General features: G+C 33.7%; 2 protein-coding genes across 2 annotated transcripts; both read right to left on the bottom strand.

The window, feature by feature from the left end:
- Window positions 1-387: 387 nt before the first annotated feature.
- On the bottom strand, window positions 388-12,153 carry LOC144434012 (peroxisomal bifunctional enzyme-like). Its single transcript, XM_078122449.1, has 18 exons — window positions 11,997-12,153; window positions 11,200-11,236; window positions 10,566-10,674; window positions 9,937-10,075; window positions 9,250-9,406; window positions 7,793-7,922; window positions 7,182-7,293; window positions 6,537-6,624; window positions 5,948-6,103; window positions 5,072-5,335; window positions 4,180-4,332; window positions 3,492-3,560; window positions 3,189-3,291; window positions 2,827-2,976; window positions 1,963-2,087; window positions 1,506-1,603; window positions 895-1,007; window positions 388-733 (listed from the first exon to the last, which is right to left on the bottom strand). Exons 1-18 carry the CDS (start codon window positions 12,065-12,067, stop codon window positions 660-662), a joined length of 2,148 nt encoding a protein of 715 aa, XP_077978575.1. The 5' UTR covers window positions 12,068-12,153; the 3' UTR covers window positions 388-659.
- Window positions 12,154-13,153: 1,000 nt separating this feature from the next.
- On the bottom strand, window positions 13,154-25,771 carry LOC144434072 (peroxisomal bifunctional enzyme-like). Its single transcript, XM_078122527.1, has 18 exons — window positions 25,604-25,771; window positions 24,911-24,947; window positions 23,886-23,994; window positions 23,324-23,462; window positions 22,230-22,386; window positions 21,075-21,204; window positions 19,836-19,947; window positions 19,525-19,612; window positions 19,153-19,308; window positions 18,004-18,267; window positions 17,281-17,433; window positions 16,816-16,884; window positions 16,491-16,593; window positions 16,121-16,270; window positions 15,253-15,377; window positions 14,400-14,497; window positions 13,656-13,768; window positions 13,154-13,271 (listed from the first exon to the last, which is right to left on the bottom strand). The coding sequence occupies exons 1-18, from the start codon at window positions 25,672-25,674 to the stop codon at window positions 13,198-13,200; spliced, it is 2,148 nt and encodes a 715-aa protein (XP_077978653.1). The 5' UTR covers window positions 25,675-25,771; the 3' UTR covers window positions 13,154-13,197.
- Window positions 25,772-26,893: the final 1,122 nt, after the last annotated feature.

Raw genomic sequence — 26,893 nt, 5'->3', positions numbered from 1 at the left:
AAGCACAAACATCAAAATACATACACAAGTACAAAAATGTGATAATTATAGAGTATTTCATACTCAGAGAGATATCAAATATACACAAATGTAGACTGATCAAAATTTTCTTTTAAGAAATTTACAACAAATGAGCACATATACTTGAAAACTTTTCAAAGATTTCCTGTCATTTTCATTTATTGCACATTTTTCCTGAAATAATTTACTGTTCATCAATAAACTACTCTGTTAAGAAGAATATACCTCAGTATAATAGTCATTTTGCCTGAAAATCAAAGATAATCAAATCTTTCCAGGCTTAGCCATGTGAATAGATTAATTTCATGATCTTTTTGAATACAAGAAATTTTGGGATTCAACGTGTTCTCCTGGAAACCAACAATTTTTATAATCCCATAGAGTTAAAATGGTATTCAGTGGCCATATTAGATTGAATGGATTAATTCTGATATCATTTGGACTTGCACTTCAAAAACTTGCATTGTGAACTCTTAGCTAATTATTTTTCTTGATTTAAGGGAATGGATTGCAGTTTTCTTAAACAAAGAGAAATGCTGGCTATGACTTCACTTGAAGGTAGCAATTAATCAACACAATACAGGATTGTGTTTGAACACTGACTATATGGTTGTATGCAGGATGTCTCTATCACATCCCTACAATGCTGCACTTGTCTCCTTGGCCACCATCTTCTTCATCAATTCACTAGGTTGCCAGTGCATTATGTCAGCTGGTGAAAAATAATAATTATGTTTTATGAGTAATTTAAAAGATTAGACATTGGTATTTTTACAGTTATACTAATATGATATACAATATTGCCATATCACTTTAACTTGATACTTTTTTTTTCTTCTTTTTTAAAAAAAATTGCATTTAATTGATACTTACGATGTTTAGACTGATAGTAACATATCCTTTCATACACTTTTGGTAGTCCTACCATTTTGGTTGCATAGTACATAGGGCCACCTGTATGTCTAGGCCATCCATAGGCATAGATCCTAGGAGAGAGTTATTATAGAACTATATTACCAGAGTATTGGGATGAAAGACACTGTTGGTGGTGTATGTCTACATTAGTCTCCACTTGGCAAGCACATTATACAATGTAAATGTGTTCTGTTCACCCCAAAGAAAAAACACTATAAAGAAAAACGTTTTCAGAAAACCTAAAATCACCACTAGTGAAAGATAACCCAGTTGTATATCAATACCATATAGCATAACACAATTAATTGTTACAATATCATATCAGGTTGTACCAATATCACCTCATACTGAGTCATTATCACCCTATACTTAATATCACCTTTCACTATATCAATATCACATGTTTATCTCAAGATTACCCTACATACTGTGTTACTAATTTCCTTGTATTTTTAAACCTAACAATGTCATTTATATCAATGAGTATCAGAATATATGTTATTAATTGCTAATTCATTTTATCGTATATTCTATATAATGACAATACAAATCCTAAACTATTATCCTACCAGATTGTATCAATGTCTTCCATCCTGGTAGCAATACCATCTTCTAAGATTCTGAATCCTTCATTGATAGCACTGTATAGTAAACGCTCCATGATTTCCTGTAGTGAAAAGTAATGTTGATCACTTATAAATTATCAGTAATTAAAATAATTAATACAATATATACTCTTACTGTACATGTTTGTCTGTTTTTATACATAGATTCTAACCTTTCTCATCTCACCTCATAAAATATTTTGTCTTCATGAGACAAAAGCTTACTTCATGTTATTTACTACATGCTACATATAACTACAGCCCCATCCTACATGGAGAAGGACTTGATATGTCAAACTTATCTGACCTGTCAAATTATTTTGCCTTCATTTGAGAGAAGCTGACATGTCTACTTGCCTAAAACACAACTCATCCTACATGGTGCAAGACTAAGTTTGTCAAGGGCTCGTTGCTCTCCTACCTGATAAGGTATTTTTCTTCTCTGTATGCCATGTTCTCTACAGTACATGACAAGCATATCTTTCATATCAGGATTAGTTGTTGTCTTGTAGTCTCCTGGTCTTTCATATCGATAGTATCCTTTTCCTGTTATTTGGAGAAACCAATAAATACAAATACAGTCAAAACACAGTTATGATAATCATATGACCTTAATCCTGTCATGACAACTACAAGTTTTACAGGCATTTCACCAGTTAATGCACTAAATACTAAATGATATATGGTGTGTGACTGCCAGTGAAGCATACAAGAACCCTTTATACTGCCAAGACTAATGTACTTTTGGTGTTCTTGGTAGTAATATATTAACAAGCGAAGCAAAGTGACTGAAAGTGCAGCAGAAAACACTGCAAGCTGTAGGGTATGTAGCCAAATTATACCACATGTCTAAGCACGTATACTTCATGAAGTTTTATGATTATCATTATTATAAAGTTTAACCAAAACAATAAAATACTGTAAAATAACAGTAAGTTGAAGAAATGTGATGTATGTGATGAAACGATCACCTGCTTATTTGCATACTGGTATGCGATAACGTTTTCTGTATATGCAGTACAATGCAAATTCAAGCAATGTGGAAACACATCAATGCAAGTAATAACTGGTACATAATGTAATAATTTGAAAAATTTAATTTACATTTGGAAATTGTATTTATACCTAATTCCTTTTAAAACATGTCTATTTCAAAAAGTTTAAAATTAAAGGAAACCCAGCTTTTCCCTTTATGATCTTCTGAAAGTGAAATCTAAAGTATATTAAACACACCATTTAGACTAATGAAAACTGAATTTTTTGATAATTATTTAAAAAAATTCACCTGCTTTTTGTCCTAGCAGTCCTTTTTCAAACATCATATCTGGTATTGGGCAGTAACGTTGGCCATTACGGTAACGAGGTGGAACTCCAGGAGGGGCGTTTTTACCAACCAGACCTGCTTCTTCACGTATACGCCAAGAAGTATCAGCACCTGTAAAGCATCAAGCAAACTGAAAGTTTATGAAAATACATCTATTGCCAGGTAGCATTCCCATTTAAGGTAATGTATGAGAAAATAAAGAGGAACTACCATATGTTTGACTTTGACATTGAAAACAGTGCATGACTGACTAAATGAGTTATCTTTCTTTAATAAAGACAATAAGGTCCTCTAGTATATCAAGATTTATATTCCCTACTTACTTATCATATCAAACACTTTAAATGGACCAAATGGAAACCCATAGTCTTCCATAACACTGTCAACTTCTTCTGGTAAACATCCCTCCTCAACCAAGAATAAGGACTGAACAAATAACAAAAGATCTCATGAATAAAGATATGCATGGTGCTCCTAATGTAAATTGATATATATTCATAACTGGTTTTTAACATAATTTGATGGATAGGACTATACAGATAATATGTATTAAGAGATTAAAGCCAATTTTGAACTTGTTTACTTTAGAAATATAGAAAGGAAAGAGTATATAAAGTTAACATTACCTCAAAGTTCCTACAATTGAACATCCTATTAGCAACAAATGCATAACAATTACCAACTAGTACTGGTATCTGGATGAATGAAATTGAAGAAAAACCCAGTTAAATGTATCACTAGATGTTGTGGAAGCACAAATATAACTGAATTCTGATGTACACTGTTTCGATAATTATTTTGTGGCCATGAGTAATTACATTTGTTTGAATTTGTTATAAATGAGGAAAGAAAAGTGACACATAGAAATTGAACCCACATCCCCTAAACACTAGTCAGAGTGTGCTAACCAGCTAAGCTAATGTGCCAACTGGTACATAACATGAATTTATCCTGATGTGTACTTTCTTTTCTCTAGGAGGTGAGAAGCCAACTCATTTTTTTAAGCTTACACTTTTCAACTTAAAGGATGTAAATAGATTCACAGGTCTGCCTGCCTACATTTGTTCTTTGATCAAGAAGTGTACAATACATTCATTCATAAAATTATAACAAAATTTAACACCAAAATAAATGAATTCTTTAAACATGAGTAAACATGTGTTGAGAGACAGGTAAAATGACATCAATATTATGCTGAGAAAGAGTACAAAAATTCACAAAAACATCTGGTTTTGGGCTAATTTTGTTGAAAAATATGTAAATATCATAAGACAACAATATTGTGCAAGGAGAACATCAAAAAATTATCCTTACCTTACCCAAAGTTTTACCCATTGTCATTGCTGTTGCTATGGTTTCTGGGGAGGTTTGTTTGCCTCTTACAGTCTCCAACATTTTCATGCGATGGGCAGGAACAAAGAAATGAGTACCAATGACTTTGTCTGGTCTCTTGGTGGTGCTAGCAATCTAGGTAAAAAATATGAAAAGAGAATATAATAAGCATTAGATGACAAAGCAATTTTGAAAATTATAGTGTACTTTGAAGTTTATTAGAATTGTTTGAGTTCGCATAAGAAACTTATCAGAATTGTACTTCTTTTAATGAAAACAGCTGCTTCGATGAAAAAAGTATTATGTGTCCAATTATGTTATGTTCATTTATGAAATTGTTTAGCCTACCTTTAGTCTTGAAGGACTAATGCTACTTCACTATCCTAACTGACATTTAGATTTTTTGAATTTTCACGATTCCTTCTGAAGGACGAGTGAATATTCAAAAAATCAAAATGTCATTTACGATAGCAGAAAGTGTAGTAGCATTAGTCCTTCAAGTCTGCAAGTAGTTAGAACCTCTGGAAAGAGATGTACATATAGATAATATATAATACCCTTTATTGTATAACATTGTGTAAGGCCATACATAAAAATTCTTTCAGTGGGTTTTGTGTCATGATTGTTCAGATCATTAATATGGTAACAAGATGGTCCTTGATGCTAATGCAGGACAAGTGAAAGGGGGAAAAAATTTATCAACTTCAAATTTCTCTGTAACATAAATGAAACAACCCTATAAAATAACTTTGTATAACTCATTTCATATGAAAGTATCTTTAATTCCTTTGTACAGGCTCAAGGAATTGTTTATTTTAGAGGTGATTATTGAACATAGTTATGAAAATTGGTATTTTGTTATGAAAATCCATACCTCATCAATATTCAATACAGATGTATTACTACAAAGTACAGCTGATGGTTTACACACACTGTCCAACTTGGCAAACACTTTTTTCTTCAATTCCATATTCTCATAGACGACTTCCACAACAACATCAACGTCTTTGAAACTGTTGTAGTCTAAAGTAGGAGTAATCAATGCTAATCGTTTCTTTGCTGTTTCTTCAGAAATACGTCCTTTCTCAACACTGCTTTGATAGACGTATCGTATACGATCCATCCCTCGATCCAGTAACTACAATTGTACAGGTGACAGGAAAAAATTAAAATTAGTCATGCTTGGTCTCTAGATTTTTTTTCACCTTAAAACACAGGCATTAATCATCTAGGGCACAGTGTCTCACCTTAAAACATGGTTTTGGTGAACATTTTGGGGGTTCTTGACTGTCAATTTGATTGATATCAACAAAGGTTAATATCACTAATCCATAATCAAATAAAAATATAGATTGTTTGTATGTATGGTACTAGGAATCTACATCTGTCTGTAAGTCCAAGCCAAAATGGCGCTATTACCTGAAACACTTAAAATTTCTTTAATTATAATCAAGTTTAACATTGAACACAGCTTTTGTTCAATAATTGCTACACAAATCAATATAATTGTTTGGTCATTTGGTTTTCAAAATGACATACGAGCTATCCCTACATATATATATATATATATATATATATATATATATATATATATATATATATATATATATATATATATATATATATATATATATATATATATCTAATATATCTATAAGAACAAATTTCTATCATTACAAACTACAATTCATTTTTGTGAAATTATTTTTGAACATGTCAATTTTAGGAAATTCTGCTATGCTAGACATACCTGTTGATTTAACTCCAGTAAGTAGATGGGAATATTATTGTCAATGAATGACATAGCAATGCCATTACCCATAGTACCACATCCAATCACAGCAGCTGTCTTCATTGGTAATGGCTTGGCTGATTTGTAAGTGATTTTACCACCTGGTAACTCCCACTACAACCAATCACAAATAGACATTGATGACTACATAATACAAAATTCAAAGTCTGATTTGTTGTATCCAATCACAGGGAGCTGTCTGCATCATAGAGTTGATTTTACCACCTGGTAATTAATTCCCACTACAACCAATCACAAATAAACACTGATGATTACAGATGCAAATACAGATCCCACTACAAGGAGGTAGATTTTACACTCATTATTCAGAAGTGACTTTACCACCTGGTAACATTCACTCGCAACCAATCACAAAATATAGTTTGATGGCACAATTCCAGTAGTCTGTGCCAACGTGATTATTCTACATTGTACATTGTAAACCTTACAAGATCTCATAACTTCCACCACAACTATGGAGATTTTAGATATCTCCTTGTTACATACAAGACTCAACAGACCTACGCCTGCTGATATAGTGACTCACTTTCTGTGCTTTTCTTTCAGCAAAGAATGCATACTGCAAGGCTGCAGCTTGTCCACCTGTCATTAACTGTAAGGCAAGTTCTCCCTCTCTGTAAGAAAACCAACAAAATAATTATAATTAAGGACACAGTAAGCCCTTCCCCTTAGCTTGGACACTTGGGGACGATCGCACAATGTCACACATGCTCAATAAGCAAACATCTTTCGCTTAGGACAAAACCCCTCCTCCCTCCCTCCCCTAAACAAACATCTGTTCGCTGGGAAAAAACCCTCCCTCTAAACACAAGTGCGACATCACATTTATATATGAATTGTAAACCATGATGCAAAATGTAGCAGTCACACCACTATGAACGGTGCGATGTAAAAAGAATTTTCAAGCTTATGACCCTGTTTACTGAGATGATGGTAAACACATCAAAATACTACCAGAAACCCACCACTGTATGTCACATCAGAGGTAAAATTTTTATCAACTTATCAACATCTCAGTAGTAAATACACAAGCTGTTATCATTGATGTCATCCCCCCCCCCCCCCCCCATAAACAAAGTTCACTTATTGAGCTTGTGTGATATTGTGCAATCATCCCTTGGGGTGTTTTAATACTCAGAGAGGGAAAAGTTACAGACATAATTGTACTTACACAAGAAGGCCTTCCATGTAGCTTGGAGATTTCACAGCAGCTTCTACTGCCCTCACACAGTGCATTGGTGCAATGGCTCCACAGGCTTTCTGCATTACTCTCTTTCTGATCTCTACAATAGATAAAAACAAAATATGTTTATTTGTGAGTCCTACAATATACCAGAAATCTCTGCTATGGCAAAAGTCTTCCTCTTATTTTCGATAATTTCCCATAAGTTACATTTTGCAGTTACTGTAGTGGTTTACTGTCTTGGACTGGCATCAAAGAAGTATGACCAACATATTAAAAATTATAAATGTATGATATCATTTTTAATGATTGCATTCATAAAACAATCATTATTAAATGAAAAACCAAGCTGTAATTTTAAATATTCATCTTTCTCATTCACTTCCCAAATCTTACATTAATTACAACATCTCTTCTGTCTTGGTTACTCAGTTTATGAAAGTATACAAGACATGTAGTAGGTGTCCATCTACCATGTCCTAAATTTCCATTCTGCCAGATTGTTCATGTACCATTATGACTACAGTTCTTATAACCTAGTATCATATGAAAATGCAGCTTGGATTATTTTATAATCACGGAGAAAAGAAATCTCTAACCTGTAAACAACAGATCAGCATATTCCGTATCTTTGACTGGCATATTTTTCACACGCCGTGGAGCAACTGGTTGCTTAGCAACAGACTGAGCAAGCTGGATTGCATTTTTGACGACATCTCCTGATGTTAACTACAGGATTATAACACATACAGATCACTGGCTATGACATAATTATAATTTTCACACAAAATGTTTATGACAGATGTTTGTATTATAATAAAAACAGTAATATGAGTAACTATATTTGCATCAATTGGTCAAATACATTGTACATCATTTTAAGGTCTGAGAATACATGAAAATATACGTCTATGATCTAGACTTTAGATAACAAACTCAAAATGTTCATCTCTCCATGTCCTATGGTTATTGCTGGTTTTACATTACAAGTAATCTTGCAGAATGTATCAGTCAAAGCCAACATAAGTGTTCTGTCTCATGACCTTCACATATCTTTTTAATAATAATAATAATCTTTATTTATTTATTTATTTATACTGGATAATTCTTTATAAATAAATAAATACAGATTATTATTATTAAAAAGATATGTAAAGACATATCTCTTCCAAATATATAATTTCTGACACTCAAGCCTTACCATTCTGTCACTAGCTTATTATGACACAACTTGCAGCACTGATTGGCTAGAAGTTTGGTGTAATTATATATTTTGGTGCAATGGGCATTTGTTAAATATTTTATTGGTTAAAATTGACAGGTGTAAACCTGTGCCATTCTTTCCTGCAGAAATCTCCAATAGAGGAAATAATTTCAATTATACCATATTCTGATTACCTAACTTGGGAAAATAAGGGCGAAAGGTTTTATCATGTATACTAAATGTAGGAATGTATAGGAGAAATAGTCAACAATATTTGGCAAGTTACAAAAATTGACATACAAAGCCTTTTGACCCCGTTTGACCTCATTTGCATTTTTGTTTGTTTTCTCCCCATCTCTCTCAAACCTAGGCACGCGCTGACGTCAAACACAGAATTTGATTTGCGCAGCCTTAAGTAAAAGAAATTGAACTTATGTATTACTAAAACCTAAACCATCTAAAACGGACAAAGCAAAACTATCCAAACATGTATTTGAAATAATCTAGAATGCTATAGGCATTTGCATGAAATGTTGGGGTGGGTGATTTTGAAAATTACAAAGTTTGACTTGTTCCATATATCTGGCCAAAAATTAACTTTCAGGTAAAAAGGTAAAATGAAATACTAGTATGTTATGACTAAATTAGGTAATATCGGGTTTGATAAAAAAAGTGGACATGTCAAGGACTTAGGTCTCCGTTAAAACTTTATTATTAGCAATGTTTCGACCTCACACAGGAGGTTTTCTTTGAGGTAAAAGCGGGTAAATCTGTGTTCTAAAAGCAGGCTAGGTTACTAATATACATAGTTAACTCTTTAAACTGCAACTCGGACTCAATACAGTACATTACCTTGTCCAAGATACCAATTCTGTGAGCTTCTTTGGCTGAAACATGTCGTCCAGTTACAATAATATCCAGTGCACTAGCAATACCAGCCACCCTAGGTAGTCTCTGGGTTCCTGTTGCTGCTGGTAGTAAACCAATCTGACCTTCAGGAAATGACACTCTGAACAAAAATACAGATATTACAAGTCATATTTACAACAAAGTACAGAAAAAACTCACAACTCAGCATACCTGTCACTGTACATATTATCTGAAGTTATTGCCCACTGTAGGATTAGGATTAAGAGATCCAGGAGTGAAATATGGTTGTTTGGCAGGACTTAATTTAGAAAGTTGCTCCATAGCAAAAAATTATCCCATGTTATTCTTATTATTAAGATAACATTAATATGATGACCTGGGATTGAAATATAGCCCTCTAAGCATTTTCATTTTTGTATGACATCATTTTTTTGCCTAAAAGAATGTACATGAAGACACAAAAAGATAGTGGGAAGGGCCATCTTCAGCATTTGTTTTTAATGTTCCTTTTAAGCTAAACAAATCAGGGGTTTGAAATTTGAAATTTCAAAGACAATACTTGACAACAAAGATAACTTTCACATAATTATCCATGGCATGGTTTAAGATTTTACAGATTAGTACCAACTTTCTCCTCTGAGGTCTTGAGATGATTTACATACACAGTACCTTGCCTTTTCATCACCAATTCTATAATGACAACCTAATGCCACTTCTAAACCTCCTCCAAATGCCAGTCCTTTGATAGCTGCTACTACAGGTTTATTGCAGTCTTCAATACAGTGGATCACGTCAGTTAAACCTGGATCTATTCAGGAACAAGACAGATACATGATTAATTGAATATAAAGACCACGTGAGATCGGAAGGAGTAAAAGAGAAAGATAGGATGGCGTAAGGAAAGAAAGGTAGAGAAAATGCAGGGGGATGTGAGTGAGAGGGAGGGAGGAGAGAGAGAGAGAGAGAGAGAGAGAGAGAGAGAGAGAGAGAGAGAGAGAGAGAGAGAGAGAGAGAGAGAGAGAGAGAGAGAGAGAGAGAGAGAGAGAGAGACGTGGAGATTTAATTCATCTCAGAAATATCAAATTATGTAACGCAATACTACTAGTGTCTTTGATATGTTTACATTTATGCATTTTAATTATTATTTATTTCAGAAAGTACGAATCTAGTTGCCTTTTGGCCTCTGGATAAAGACTTTAACTTACAAGTGTGTTATGTTTAGTTCAGAAATAATCAGTGAAGATTTGACTAAACTTACTATGAAGTCAGTACTATCTTCTGATTTAAGAAAGAAATACCTTGAAAAAATTCGCCTGTTTTGAATTCTTTGATGTCAGCACCTGCACAGAATACATCACCATGTCCACAGATAACAACAGATGATACATTACGGTCACTTTCAGCTTTCTGTATCAAGAAACATACAAAACAATCCTATGAATGAGGCTTTCTGAGGAGACATACATGTACTGATCGAGCTACCGCCCATCCCAACCCACGCATGCATCTATCCTAAGTTTAGGGTGTAAAGTGTATGTAAATAGGTTTCCAAAGTTTCCGACTTTTTGCCTGGAAATGACGTAGTTTTAATGTAATTCACTGCACATACATTTCTGTTAATGTCACTTCCAGTCCGGGTGTTCTCACGATGAGTGAGGACTTTCACAACATGATATAACTATAGTTTTATTGCGAGAGAGGTTTAATTTGCTCATGGCATCATATGCAAATTTTATTCATGATAATTGGGTTTTTTTCTATCCAGACAAAATTATTCCATGTACCTTTTGTGTGTTAGTTTGAGTGTAACGATTAATTCACTTGACTGTAGTTTATTAGCTTAAATTCTTTCTGTTCTCAAGCCAATCTATAATTCATTGATATTCATACCTAAAATATTAAAAATCTAACAGCCAGTATTTTACTACTTACCTGTATACCATCAACAACAGCAGATCTTACATGATGACTGCATACAAAGAGGAAAAAAAACAATACTAGATTATGCACCAGACTCATGCAGTTGAAGATATTTCATGCAATTCTTTATATTGGCATTTTTAATGTGGTGAAGTGGAAGGGTGTATTACAGCTTATGATAATGAGTTTAATTGATATTTGAGTAAGCCTTGTATTAAATTGCTGCATTTATACTTTTTCCATACTTGCTTCTTTTTTTCCTATTTAGAAACATATTAAGGCATACTTGTGTTTCTGAAATCATATAAGACCAAATTGCTATAATTGTTGTTGTTGATGCCAATTTCAAAATGTAACTTTAGTTATCTCAACACATCATGAACATGGGCAATTTGAATTAGTGGCTATATACACACTTTGCTTTGCACTGAAATACAAACAGCTATTGGTTGTTGTTGTTGTTGTTTCAATTGTGTTGTACTTCCCAGTATCTTCTGTGTAAACAGTTTACTTGTAGTTGATTACAAGGTTGATCGAGTTATCAACACTTCCGGCTGTTGGCCCAGGTGCCGTCATGCGTCGATCACGATCACTGCAGAAGCGTTTGCCTCTCACGACTATATCAGTGATTAGCTCAGTAGCTGGTAGTCCTGCTTGCAGACGGTGCACGTGACGGGTCGATATTACTGGCACAACCCTAAACACCGTCCTGGAGAATAGGAGGGACAATTGTCAGAATCGAGGCCCGGATTTCTCCGTATGCAAGCAGGACGAAGTAGCTGGTTGTTCTGAATGGTGGCCACACTTACCTGAGTGCATTAACAGGAGGATTTTTCAAAGTAATTACGGCTACCGACCCTTCTTTATGATACCCAGCCATGTCTAGTCTCACTCCTATCAGCTGTAGCCTAAAAGACTTACATTGACACGGATCAGCTGTGGTAAAATATAAGAGTCCGAGGTACACAACCCCAGCTTCGTGAACTGGCACAAAGTTCAAAGGTCACACAGTCAACAAACTTTTCATACCACCTATCCTTTCAGTTGTTACAAACAAAGAGCTCCCTAGGTACATTTTGATTGTGTGGATTTGTTATTCTGGGTTCTGTGACTTTCGGATAGAGGGACCTTGGGGGAAAGGGAGAATAATATCCCAGGATTAATTATTCATTTATTCTCTTTTGTAATTGGACCGAGTTTTCTTGAAGGTATACTCGCAGTTAGTGCAGCTTTAATATTCAAAAAGGATTATTTCAGCTTTTGAGTTAATAAATTATGGAAATCAGCAGTGGTAATATGCAGTAGTAGTATAAGCTATAAACAACACCAAGATTTATCAAATGCAACTTTCTAAACAAAGCACGTCACATACACATATCCACATTCACAAATATAATCATGTTTATAGATCGACACACACAAACACATACATGTACACAATAGAATTTGTAACATACATATCATTGACACTTTTATTCAATTTTTTGGCATAAATTTTACAAAAATTTATATCACAAGTTAAAATTTTTATTCCCAGTGGGCACATACATATCGTTACCTTTATTAGTGGTGAAAGACACAATTTTCACTTTTTTAATTCATATTTCTGTATCATTTACATTTTTAATAAATTCCAACTTTAAATCATGATTGCACCTTTCAGTAGAATGATTGGATGTAAAACAATGTCTGGGCTATCTCTGTCTTCAAATACTTGCTCTAGGTATACAAATGTACTTTTACATGTTTAAATGTTCTACAAGCATAGTGTCTACAGAATTGTCATACTTGGTCATTCTTCTAAATAATTTCTGAAATAATTGTCACATGATAATTGTGGTTTGTGTAATTTACTTAAAAAAGTAACAAAAAACTGGTTGATGGAACTACATCAGTCTTTCCTAGGCTAACAACCATGTAAATTTGCATATGCATTAATCAACACATTACAAGATTGTGTTGAACAGTGACTATAGAGTGAGCTGCATGCAGGATATGTCTATCACACCCCTACAATGATGCAGTTGTTTTCTTGGCTACCATCTTCTTCATCAAATCACTAGGTTGCCAGTGCATTACATCAGCTGGTGACAAAAAAGAGAAGATATTTTTTTTATGAGTGATTTTCACAATTCTGTTGAGTTTTATTCACCTGTTGACTATGCTCGTCATAGCCTTAGTGCTAACGAGTACTCCTTATGATGTCACAAAATCCCATGGTATAGGTGGGACCGGAAATACACGAAAACTCTCGCAGTAAATCCGAAGGGAACTGACTGAAAAAGGGTCATTTTAAGGTGTTTGCGGACGCTTTTTTAAAGTTTTAAAACCAGAATACGTTTCACTGACATGTCTAGCAAAATACCAATAATGAATGTGAGCATTTTGAATCACCTTTAAGGCAACACAATTTTTACAATACTAATATGGTATACAGTATTGCCACATCACAACAACTTGATACTTACGATGTTTGGACTGATAGTAACATATCCTTTCATACACTTTTGGTAGTCCTACCATTTTGGTTGCATAGTACATAGGACCACCTGTATGTCTAGGCCATCCATAGGCATAGATCCTAGAAGAGAGTAATTATAGAATTATATTACCAGAGTATTGGGATGAAAGACACTGTTGGTGGTTTGTCTACATTAGTCTCCACTTGACAAGCACAGTATACAATGTAAATGTGTTCTATTCACCCTAAAGAAAAAGCATTTCCACAGAAAACCTAAAATCACTGCTTTTGAAAGAGAAAGCTAGAAGCCCAGTTGCACATCAATATGATTACAGCATATCACAGCTAATTGTTACAATATCATATCAGGTTGTATCAATATCACCTCATACTGAGTCATTATCACCCTGTACTTAAAATTACTCTTCACTAATATCCATATCACATGTTTATCTCAACATTACCGATTATACTCTGTTTAGACCGTCATATTTTAAATGCTATAACAGTGTGATGTATACATCAAAGAGTATCAGAATATATGTTATTAACATTTAAGACATCTATATGTATATTTCATGGCTTTTCATTTATTTATTTATTTATTTATTTATTTATTTATTTATTTATTTATTTATATTCATTCAATCATTCAACATAAAGATCAGGAGCTGTCTTATGGTGGCCAAGTTAAACAAAATATGATGACAGGCTTGCCTAAACAATACAAAATCCTAAACTATTATCCTACCAGATTGTATCAATGTCTTCCATCCTGGTAGCGATACCATCTTCTAAGATTCTGAATCCTTCATTGATAGCACTGTATAGTAAACGCTCCATGATTTCCTGTAGTGAAAAGTAATGTTGATCACTTATAAACTATCAGTAATTACAGTACCTAATCTTACTGTACATGTTTGCCTGTTTTTATACATAGATTCTAACCTTTCTAATTGTCATATGACATGTGGGAAGGGTAAATGCAAATACATGTATGTCCTGCCCAAATCATAATTATCGATATGCCACCTGGACATCTGACAGGCTGATATTACACTCGACCACCTGAATATGCTTCACGTAAGACTTTCTATTCAACTATCTACTAATCTTCATGTACCTTCCTTCAAGGAGCAAAGGACCAGAAACCAAGAATAGTGTTGACAGGGCTGTTACCTTCTTATGTCATAAAGTATTTTGTCTTCACTTGAGAGAAGTTCACTTCATGTTATTTACTACATGCTACAGGACATACAATCACAGGTCTATCCTACATGGAGCAGGATTCGATATGTCAAACTTGTGGACAGGGCTTGTTGTCATTTTACCTGATCAAGTATTTTGTCCTCACTGGAGAGAAGCTAAGCACTACTTGTTATTTACTAACATGCTAAATATAACTATCATCACAGCCTACTTGATATGTCAAACTTATTGTGAACATGCATGGATTGTTGTCATCTTACCTGATAGAGTATTTTGTATTTTTGTATTCATTCATGAGAAGCTAACTTGCCTACAGATATACATAACTCATATCCTACATGGTGCAAGACTAAGTTTGTCAGACTTAACATAGACAGGGCTTGTTGCCCTCCTACCTGATAAGGTATTTTTCTTCTCTGTATGCCATGTTCTCTACAGTACATGACAAGCATATCTTTCATATCAGGATTAGTTGTTGTCTTGTAGTCTCCTGGTCTTTCATATCGATAGTATCCTTTTCCTGTTATTTGGAGAAACCAATAAATACAAGCAAGGTAAAACTAGAGTAATAATAATCATAGTGTATTTTTAACCGACAGTTTTATTTTTTTTTAAAGAAATTACATCTTTCATTGGCAACCACAATGTACTGAAAAATTAATATAACTGAAACATATGGTGTATGAGTGCCAGAGAAGTGTATTGAAACTCTTAATATTTCCAAGACTACTTTTGGTGTTCTTGGTAGCCATATGTTCATGAAACGAATAAGTGAATGAAACTTAAGGACAAAACACTGCCAGCTGTGGGATAAATAGACAAATTACACTACATGTCTAGCATGCATACTCCATGGAGTGTTCTTCTTCTTCTTCTTCTTCTTCTTCTTCTTCTTCTTCTTCTTCTTCTCCTCATTATTATCATTATAAAATTTAACCAAAGCAAAAAAAATCTGCAAGATAACAGGAAGTTGATGAGATGGCATTTAATTTATTCATGAAATGATCACCTACTCATCTGCATACAGGTGATAAAATGTTTTCTGTATTGCAGTGCAATGCCAATAGCAACAATATGGAAATTCTAGTTGTACCTAATTCCCTTTAAACATGTAAATTTCAAAAAGTTTAAAATTAAAGGAAAAACAGCTTTTCCCTTTATCATTTTCTGAAAGTGAAATCTAAAGTATATTAAACAAACCATTTAGACTAATTTTTGAAACTGAATTTTAGGATAATTATTTCACAATTATTAAAAATTCACCTGCTTTTTGTCCTAGCAGTCCTTTTTCAAACATCATATCAGGTATTGGGCAGTAACGTTGGCCATTACGGTAACGAGGTGGAACTCCAGGAGGGGCATTTTTACCAACCAGACCTGCTTCTTCACGTACACGCTGAGAAGTATCAGCACCTTCAGAGGGTCAAACAAACTGAAAGTTGATGAAAATACATCTATTTCCTGGAGTGGCATTCCCATTTAAAGTAACGTACGATAAGATAAAGAGGAAATGATAAAAACAAGATGATATTCAACTTTGGAAACAGTGAATCACTGACTAAATGCATGCTACTGAGCTACATGTTGAGAACAATGTTTCTTTAGATATATCAAGATAATTTTTCATACTTACCTACCATATCTAAAACTTTAAATGGACCAAATGGAAACCCATAGTCTTCCATAACATTGTCAACTTCTTCTGGTAAACATCCCTCCTCAACCAAGAATAAGGACTGAACAAATAACAAAACATCTCATGAATGAAGATATGCATGGTGCTCCTAAATCTGAGAATTGTCAATTTAGTAAATTTATATTCATAAATGGTTTTAATTTGTTTGGCATAATTTGATGGATAGGGCTGCAGATAATATGAAACTATTAAGAGATTCAAGATATTTCTAAACTCACTTACTTCAGAAAAAAAAGGAAAGAGTATAGAAAGTTCATCTTACCTCAGATTGCCTACAAAGATACATCCTATTGGCAAGAAATGCATAACAATTGCCAACAAGCACTGGTATCTGGATGAATGAAATTGAAGAAACAGAATTGTTAAATGTATCACTAGATGTTGTGGAAGCACAAATATAACTGAAATCTGATGTACACTGTTTTAACAATTACTATCCGTATGTCATCACTTTATATAGAGTAATACATGTAACATATTTTCTTTGAACAAGAAGTGTACAATACATCCATTTATGAAATCATTTAATTCTTTAACCTTGGGTACTAGCTATATATAGTGCATTGAGAGACAGATAAAATAAGATTAAACTAAAACAGTCTGGAAATATCACAAAAAACCTACCTTATTTGGGGCTATTTTTTGTTGCCTTGTCAATTGTTGAAAAATATGTATATATTATAAGACTAAAATATTGTACAAGGGGAACATAAAAAATTATCCTTACCTTACCCAAAGTTTTACCCATTGTCATTGCTGTTGCTATGGTTTCTGGGGAAGTTTGTTTGCCCCTTACTGTCTCCAACATTTTCATGCGATGGGCAGGAACAAAGAAATGAGTACCAATGACTTTGTCTGGTCTCTTGGTGGCACTAGCAATCTACGGAAAAAATATGAAAAGAGGTCATAATTAAAATTAGCTGACAAATGCAATTTTGAAAATTAGCATATATTTGAATTGTTTGAATTAATATCGGAAAATTTTAAGAATTGCACTTTTAAAGAAAACAGCTGCTGTGATGAAAAATGTCTATGTCTCTCATTTATGTTATGTATGATTGTGAAGTCGCTAGAAGTACATCTGAAAAGTGATGTAAATATAAATAATAGATAGTACCCTTTATTGTGTATCATTGTGGGAGGCTAATGATCAAATTTCTTTCAGTGGGTCTTGTGTCATGATTGTTCAGATCGTGAGTGTTGAAGTGATTCCAGGATATGATCAATGATGGCTCCCTGTGACAAAAAAGGACCAGTGCATGGTGGAGAAAACTGAATATGTATCAATTTCATAATTCTTTGTATTATACATAATGAAACAAGTATAAAATCACTCAAATCATTTCATTTGAAAGTAACATTATTTCCTTTACACAGGGGTTCAATGAAAACGAATATTTTAGATGTAGCATAATTACGAAAATTGGTATTTTGTGATGAATTTCTGTACCTCATCAATATTCAATACAGATGTATTACTACAAAGTACAGCTGTTGGTTTACACACACTGTCTAACTTGGCAAACACTTTTTTCTTCAATTCCATATTCTCAAAGACAACTTCCACAACAACATCAACGTCTTTGAAACTGTTGTAGTCTAAAGTAGGAGTAATCAGTGCTAATCGTTTCTTTGCCGTTTCTTCCGAAATACGTCCTTTCTCAACACTGCTTTGATAGACATATCGTATACGATCCATCCCTCGATCCAGTAACTACAATTGTACAGGTGATAGGAAAAAGTTAAAATTACTTTGTGGAGTTTTTAGCTTAAAACACAGACATCAATCATATAGGGCACAAACCAAAGTACAACTGCTGACATCAGACCGTGGACGAACAGAACCTGTTACAAACAGAGAAAGTAAACAACTGAATTGGATTAACAACACTTGGCACAGCATGTTGGAAGTACAAAGACTTGTATTGCATTCCATCATTTGATGAGAACAGTTTTATGGCCACTTCAAAAAAGTACATAACAGTTCACATTCACAAACAGATTTCCAGTACCCATGCCAACTAATGAACACACAAAGAGGCAATAAAACTATTCTATCAAACCAGGCTGTGTAATATAAGTGTCTGCTGTTCCAACATGCTGTGCCAAGTGTTATTAATCTAAATTAATTTGTTTACTTTCCTGTTTGTAACAGGTTCAATTCATCCATGGTCTGATTTTGGCAGTTGTATCTTACCTTGAAACATGGCTTTGGTGAATATTAAATTTGGTGTTCCCATCTGTCAATTTGATCAACATTGGAAAGAAAAACAAATCTTTCTAATTAATAATCACTAAAATTATAGATTTATGTCTATGTATGGTAATAGGAATCTACATCTGTCTGTACATCCAAAATGGTAATATACCTTAAAACACTTCAATTTTACATTTATAATCAAGTTGTTGATATCTTTTTATGAACAGTTTTCTTCAATAATTTCCATACAATGTAAAAATTCGGTACTATGGTTTTCAAAATGACATATTTTCTATCCCTACATCATTAATATATCTATCATTACAAAGTACAATTCATATTTGTGAATAAAAATTGCAGAAATGTCATTTTTAGTAAATTCTGCAATAGTATACATACCTGTTGATTTAACTCCAGTAAGTAGATGGGAATATTATTGTCAATGAATGACATAGCAATACCAGTACCCATGGTACCACATCCAATCACAGCAGCTGTCTTTACTGGTAATGGCTTAGCTGATTTGTATGTAATTTTACCACCTGGTAATTCCCACTACAACCAATCACAAATAAACACTAATGACTACACAATGCAAATACAGATCCAATTATATGTGCCTAAGTGATCATTCTACATTGTAAACCATTTACAAGATCTCATACTGCCACCACAACTTATGTCAACTACATGTAGATGGCGATTTTAGATATCTCCTTGTTACATATCATAAGACTTGTCAGACCTAAGCCTGTTGATATAGTGACTCACTTTCTGTGCTTTTCTTTCAGCAAAGAATGCATACTGCAAGGCTGCAGCTTGTCCACCTGTCATCAACTGTAAGGCAAGTTCTCTCTCTCTGTAAGGAAAACATCACAGTAATTATAATTATAGGACACAGTAATAGCTAGGCCTTCCACATATAGCTTGGACACTTAGGGTGTTCTAATATACATGTACTCAGACAGGGAAAAGCTACAGACATATACTTTAATACCAAAGAAGGCCTTCCATGTAGTTTAGACACTTAAGGTGGTCTATAGTACTTAGAACAGAGATTAGTTACAAACATATGTACTTACACAAGAAGGCCTTCCATGTAGCTTGGAGATTTCACAGCAGCTTCTACTGCCCTCACACAGTGCATTGGTGCAATGGCTCCACACGCTTTCTGCATTACTCTCTTTCTGATCTCTACAATAGATAAAAACACAACTTGTCTATTTGTGGGTCCTACAATGTAACTGAAATCTATGCTATGGCAAAAGTTACATTTTCCGTAGGGGTTCATTGCCTAGGACAGGCATCAACGAAGTATGGCCTTGCAATTATATATCACGTTTAATGATTGCATTCATAAAACAATCATTATTTCATCAAAATCCACCTGTAAATGATCATCTTTCTCATTCATTTCCCAAATCTTACATTAATCACAATTGTCTGTTGGTTACCCTGTTTCTGACAATACACAATCTGTCCACCACTAAATTAAAGTGCATCTGACACATCCTAAATTGCCGTTGCGCCAAATTTTTCACATGCCAAAATAAATATGACTACAATTATAATAGACTAGTATCTTATGAAATTGTAGCTTATATTATTTTATAATCATGGAGTAAAGAATACATATTATTACCTTGATTTTAGGTTATATGCCTGGGGCGCAAGGATATGTAATCAACACGATGTGTAGTGGAGTGCCAAAGTATCTTTGCACCAAAGGCATATAACCCAATTTTAAGGCTATAATATTTTGATTATATGTCTCCATAGATATATTATTTTCATACAAGAATTCTATGTCAGGAAATGTAAAAAAGAATAAACCTTGACTTTTGAATGTCCTTCTTAATTTGATATTCATTGGTATAAAAACAATGCCAGGATTACTATATTTAGATGTGCTGTTATGTGGTCAGCTTCATTTGCATAACTTTGAGAAATATAAGTTTTATGCGTCAATCATCGTGCGGTCTTATTTGGACAATAGGACAGATTTACATTGATTTGATAAACTGTTGCGGTATATTTGCTGTATGCAAATTCAATATTCCAACACCATATGCATGAGTAGGTTTAGGACAAAATTTCCACCCACAAGTTTTAACAGAAATAAAGTTTGAGTTTGATGAAAACAAAACGGCTTGTGTTTTTTTAACTTATTAAAATAGTTCCAAGTTGATTTCAGTCAATATAGAGAACTGTTCTGGGTTTATTTCTGTCAGTACCATAATATATGGACCGCTATGTTATCATCACTTTCTCCATAGAAAACAATGAAGGTGGTCGAATATATAATATAGTAAATCTATAACCTGTAAACAACAGATCGGCATATTCCACATCTTTGACTGGCATATTCTTTACACGACGTGGACCAACTGGCTGCTTAGCAACAGATTGAGCAAACTGGATAGCATTCTTGACGACATCTCCAGATATTATCTACAGGATTATAATACACACAGATCACAGGCTATGACATAATTAATTATAACGTTCACATAAAACGTTTATCACAGATGTTTGCATTATAATAAATACACTATTTGCATCAATTGGTCAAATACACCATTCTAAGGTCATCATATACAGAATACATGAAAATGTACATCTAGACTTTAGATAAACTCAATATATTCATATCTCCACTTCCTCTGGTTATTGCTGGTTTTACAAATTAAGTTTACAAAATATATCGGTCAAAAGCACACATAGCGATAATATGGTTCATAATCTTCACATATCTCTTCCAAACACTCATATATTTTCCTACACTCACATACTGTCACTACTGTGTTACAACATTGCAGTGCTCTGATTGTCTAGAAGTTTGGCATAATGAGATACTTTAGTGGCAAGGACATGTGTCCAATGTTTGGATTGGTTAATGCAGAAAGGATCTTGGAAAATACATTTGCTGTTACTTTGTTCGTGAAAACTTCAACCTATATTGGTTTATTTTCAGTTAAAATCAAGAAAAATAATCTAGGGTTTATCATACACATTTTTGAAATAGTGGTCAAAATTGTATCAAATTTAGTCTAGTTAACTTGAGAATCCAATATGGCCACCGAATACTATGGGGAAAATGAAAGATTGATGATTTCCTTGAAAACAAAATGGAGAACCCCAAAATGTCTTTACTTGTTTTAATGTAAATAAAGAGTGTCATCAAAAATTAGGTGATTGAATATAAATGAAAATAGTGTTACCCAATTATTAAAGTGATTTAATGACGAAGCAACAAGCTTTACTATGGCAAAGTTTGCTTGAAATATTTGGGAGGATGATTTTGAAAAGTAAGATACCGTACAGAGTTTGACTTTGGTCCATAATATCTGGCAAAAAATAACCTTCAGGTAAAATAATAAAAAAATATTGCACCAGGGTGACAATTGACCAAATTAAGTATATCAACTTTAACTTGATTCTTTAAATTCTAACTCGGCCTCAATACAGTACATTACCTTGTCCAAGATACCAATTCTGTGAGCTTCTTTGGCTGAAACATGTCGTCCAGTTACAATAATATCCAGTGAACTAGCAATACCAGCTACCCTAGTTAGTCTCTGGGTTGCTGATGCTGATGGTAGTATACCAATCTGAACTTCAGGAAATGATACTCTGAACAAAAATACAAATATGTAATATTTACTGACAGGTACATTAAACACTAACTCCTGTTTAGCTTTAGTCTAGTTCCTATACACTGTATGGTATTGTTACGATTTACACCTCTACTCACAGTATAGTCAAAGTCGTTACTATAGAAGTCTGATATGCATGAGATGCAATTTAAAATTCATCCACAGCCACCCACACAGTCATTAACATCATGGCTTTCTTAATCAATCACAAAATTCTTACAGCACAGTCCCTCATAAATTTAGTGTTTATTGGGGCAGTTATGTCCTCAGGATGCTACTTATACACTATAACTGTTGGGGTTCACTGATTGGATGAACAATTTTATGTGCTGATTGAGGGACTTTGATCAAATGTGGTTTAGTTAGAAATCATGTTGGTATCCAGACTAAATACCAGTCCAAATACCGGTTACTATATTACTATATTAAAGCAACTGTACATATCATCTGAAGTTATTTAATTAATTTTATTGGATTATTGATTAACATCTAGGTGTGAAATACAGTTGTTTAGTAGGACTTAATATTGAGAAAGAGTTAGTCCATAACGAAAGAATGATCCCATGTATTACTTGTAAGACTATGTAACACATTAGTGATTGACCTATTTTCCTTTATTTGTATGATAGCATTTTTCACCAAAAGAATGTTCCATGAATTAAGGCACAAAAAAGATAGTTGAAAGGCCCATCTTAGGCATTTTTTGTATGCTCCTTTTCAGCTAAAAAAAAGCGAGAAGAGATTTTCAGTACTGAAAGTTGAAAATTCAAAGGCTTGATGATCTACACATGTGTAACTTTGAGATAATTAATCCATGGCATGAATTTAGATTTGACACATTGAAAAGAAGCACCAAGTCAAATTCTTCTCTAAGGTCTATTAGAGTTGATATCAATTTACATCATTATACACACCTTGCATTTTCATCACTAATTCTATAATGACAACCTAATGCTACTAGTAAACCTCCTCCAAATGCCAGTCCTTTGATAGCAGCTACTACAGGTTTATTGCAGTCTTCAATACAGTGGATCACGTCAGCTAAAACTGGATCTACAGATGAACAGGATGAAGACCGTGTGAGATTGGGAAGTGGGAAAAAGAGGAAGGATGGGGTAAGGAAAGAAAGGAAGAGAACAGGGGAACGGGAAGTAGGAAGGAAGGGGTGGCAAGAAAAAAAGAGAAATAGACAGACAGACAGACAGACAGACAGACAGACTGACTGACTGACAGACACACACAGACGGAAAGAATGAAAGAAAGAAAAGAGAAAAAAGAGAAAAGAAAGAAAGAAAAAGAACGAATGAATGAATGAATGAATGAATGAATGAATGCAGGAGAAAAGGAAAGAAAGCAAAGAGACAGATGAACAGACAATCTGTCAGGTTGGGGTAGGGGGAGCAAAAGTGTGGTGCATGTGTGTTATAGTTCAAAAATAATCAGCAGAGATTTGAGCAAATTTACTATAGAAGTTACCTTGAAGAGAGTTGCCTGTTTTGAATTCTTTAATGTCAGCACCTGCACAGAATACATCACCATGTCCACAGATAACAACAGACGATACATTACGGTCACTTTCAGCTTTCTGTATCAAGAAATACACAAGACAGTCCTACATGTATGAATGAGGCTTTCTGAGAAGGAGACATACTGAGCCAATGCCCATCCCAACCCACACATGTATCCATCCATCCATCCTAAGTTTAATTCACATCACTACAATTACATGTACTATAATTACAATAATGTGCAGGCCCAGTCTGAAAAAAAAAACCCTCACAATCATGACTATGGCATAAAAAAATGGTGTGGTTCCGATTATGCTCAATTTTAGAATAGGTAGGGTAGTTTGTTTTTTGGTGTTTTTGTTTTGTTTTTGTTTGTTTTGTTTTTTGGTGTGTTTTTTTTTTTGGGGGGGGGATTATATTTTTTCATATGTGAGTGTCTAGTTCAGGTAGCTATGTTTTCTGTTGTTTTCCATATGGTCTCTGTGTTAATGGTTTCTTTCCATCAGATGTACAGCCATTACAGATTGGAAGAACAGTTTTATATTGTCTTTTTAAGTTGATGTCAGTTTCTGCAGCCACTATTTCTCACGTGGCTTTATAATTTTTGCAATTTTATTATTGTTTGAATATGTAAAAAAAAAAGTTTAGGGTCAGCAGTGAAAAACTAGATAGGGTCAGGTAACCACGGAACCAGCCAATTTCTTTTTTTGCCCTAAAACAATTACTGTCAGTGAGTTCTACTGTTGGAGAAATTTTGCTAATGATATCACATGCAAATGAAATTTCTGATAATTTTTTTTTGCAAATTGTCAAACCCGTGCAAGTACCAAATCCAGGAAATGTTATTGAATCATGAATCGTGTGTTGGGGTTTTTGAAATTAATTCACTTTTAAGACAATATTTTATTACTTTATGTTGTCATGCCAACCTATAATTTATTGGTTTACAATATTAAAAATCTAACAGCCAGGATTGTATTATATTAATCTTACCTGTATACTTTCAACAATAGCAGACCTTACATGATGACTGCATATTATAAGAAAGAGAAAGAAAACAGTAATAGTTACACAGGTCTAGTTGAAGATATGTGTTATTATAGCATTCCTAGACACTTTTAATGTGATTAGGTGGAAGGGTGACTAGTATGCTCATGTGTTTATTTGATATTTGAATAAACCTTGTCTATTAAACTGCTGCATATGTACTTTTCCATGTTTGCTTCTTTCTTCCTGTTTAAGTGCACACTTGTATAATTATTTTGTTGTTGTTGTTGTTGTTGTTGTTGTGGTCATCACTATCAATATGTAACTTTTATATTGCATATTATCCGAACCTGGGCAATTTGGATTCGTGGCTTCTACCTAAAATGATACACAAAACAAATGTTGTTGTTGTTGTTATTTCGATGTTATTGTTCCTCACAATTTATCTTCTTGAGGTTTACTTGTAGTTGACAACCACTTTGATCAATGCTATCAATACTTGTCTTCAATCATCTACCATTTCCGGTTTTCAGCCAGCAGGTACCGTCATCACAGTCATGTGTCGATTGATCATTTTCACTAATACATCCATGCATTGATCAAGCTTTTGCATCAGACTTGTAGGTTGTTTTTGAATGCGTACCTGAACTAATATGCATTTTAATGCCCATGTGATATGTGAGGATGTGGCTTACGTACCTTAGTACATTAACAGGAGGATTTTTCAACGCAATTACGGCTACCGAACCTTCTTTATGATACCCAGCCATGTCTGACTTCACTATTATCAGCTGTAACCCTCCCTTCTCTTACATTGACACGGATCAGCTGTGGCCAAACATAGGGTCCGAGGTACGGGTAGGGTACATTGCAAAACTGACACAAAGTTCAGAGGTTACACAGGCAACAAACTTTTCATACCACCTATCCTTTCAGTTGTTGCAAATAAAAAGCTCCCTAGCCTACATCGTAAGTACATTTTGATTGTGTGGATTTGTTATTCTGGGTTCTGTGACTTTCGGAGAGAGGGAAAGAGAGAAATGTCCCGGGATTAAATATTCTTTACTCTTTTTTTGTAATTGGACAGAGTTTTCTTGAAGGTAGTCACAGCTAGTTCAGTTTTAATATTGAAAAAGGATTCCGTTTTTTCAAGACTTTGGATTTGATATGTCCAACTGAAACAAAATATCATTTCTCCATAACATGATATGCTTGTATCTACAATTTGTGATATTTCAGCTCATTATTGAAATGTTTTGAGTTTAAAAAAAGAAATTAAGCTATTTAATTATGGAAATCTGTTCCATGCAGCGGTGATATACAGTAGCAGTATAAGTTATAAACAACACCAAGATTTAACCTTCAACATTTATCAAACACAACTTTCTGAACAAAACACATACACATTGACAAATATATATCTCACACAAACACACAATATAATTATCAACCTACAGATCCACTTTCGAATAGAATTGACACTTTTATTCAAACTTTGTGCATGAATTGTACAAAAATTTTATACCCTGAGGAGAAATGTTTATTTCCAATGAGTACATATATTGTTACCTGTAAGACACAATTTTAACTTTTTTATTCATATTTTCATCTTTATGTATTATTTACACTTTTAATAAATTCCAACTTTTATCATTGCACATTTCAGTATAATAATTGTATGTAAAAATGTAAGCTATCCCTTTCTCCAAATACTTGCTCTAGCTATAGCTAGTATATGCATACTGTCTACAGAATTGTCATCCCCAATCATTATTCTAAAATAATTCTGAAATCGTTCTCACAACTCTGCCTAAATATCTTATGTCACAAAATAACAAGAAAACACATACTTAGCATTCTGTGGTTTGCATAGAACTTCAAAAATTAACAAAAACTGGTTGACAAGTTTTTCAGTTTTTCTTAACCATGTAAATTTGCATATGCATGAGATGCTGATGATGTCACAGCATGATGAACACAAAGATCATG

The sequence above is a fragment of the Glandiceps talaboti genome, chromosome 4, assembly GCF_964340395.1.
Source record: "Glandiceps talaboti chromosome 4, keGlaTala1.1, whole genome shotgun sequence".
In the NCBI taxonomy this organism is placed as follows: Eukaryota; Metazoa; Hemichordata; class Enteropneusta; family Spengelidae; genus Glandiceps; species Glandiceps talaboti.
This window is presented reverse-complemented; position numbering and strand designations above follow the sequence as displayed.

Bases quoted from the DNA above. Each gene is read 5' to 3' on its own strand.
- LOC144434012 (XM_078122449.1), bottom strand. From the start codon at position 12,067: ATGGCTGGGTATCATAAAGAAGGGTCGGTAGCCGTAATTACTTTGAAA. The intron at 2,977-3,188 runs GTAAGTAGGGAA...GATGCTTTACAG, and splicing joins TAAAGTGTTTGATATGATAA to GTGCTGATACTTCTTGGCGT. The intron at 1,604-1,962 runs GTAGGAGAGCAA...TTTTCACTACAG, and splicing joins GAAGAAAAATACCTTATCAG to GAAATCATGGAGCGTTTACT.
- LOC144434072 (XM_078122527.1), bottom strand. From the start codon at position 25,674: ATGGCTGGGTATCATAAAGAAGGTTCGGTAGCCGTAATTGCGTTGAAA. The intron at 16,594-16,815 runs GTAAGATGAACT...TTATTTGTTCAG, and splicing joins ATCTTTGTAGGCAATCTGAG to TCCTTATTCTTGGTTGAGGA. The intron at 16,271-16,490 runs GTAAGTATGAAA...GACCCTCTGAAG, and splicing joins TAAAGTTTTAGATATGGTAG to GTGCTGATACTTCTCAGCGT.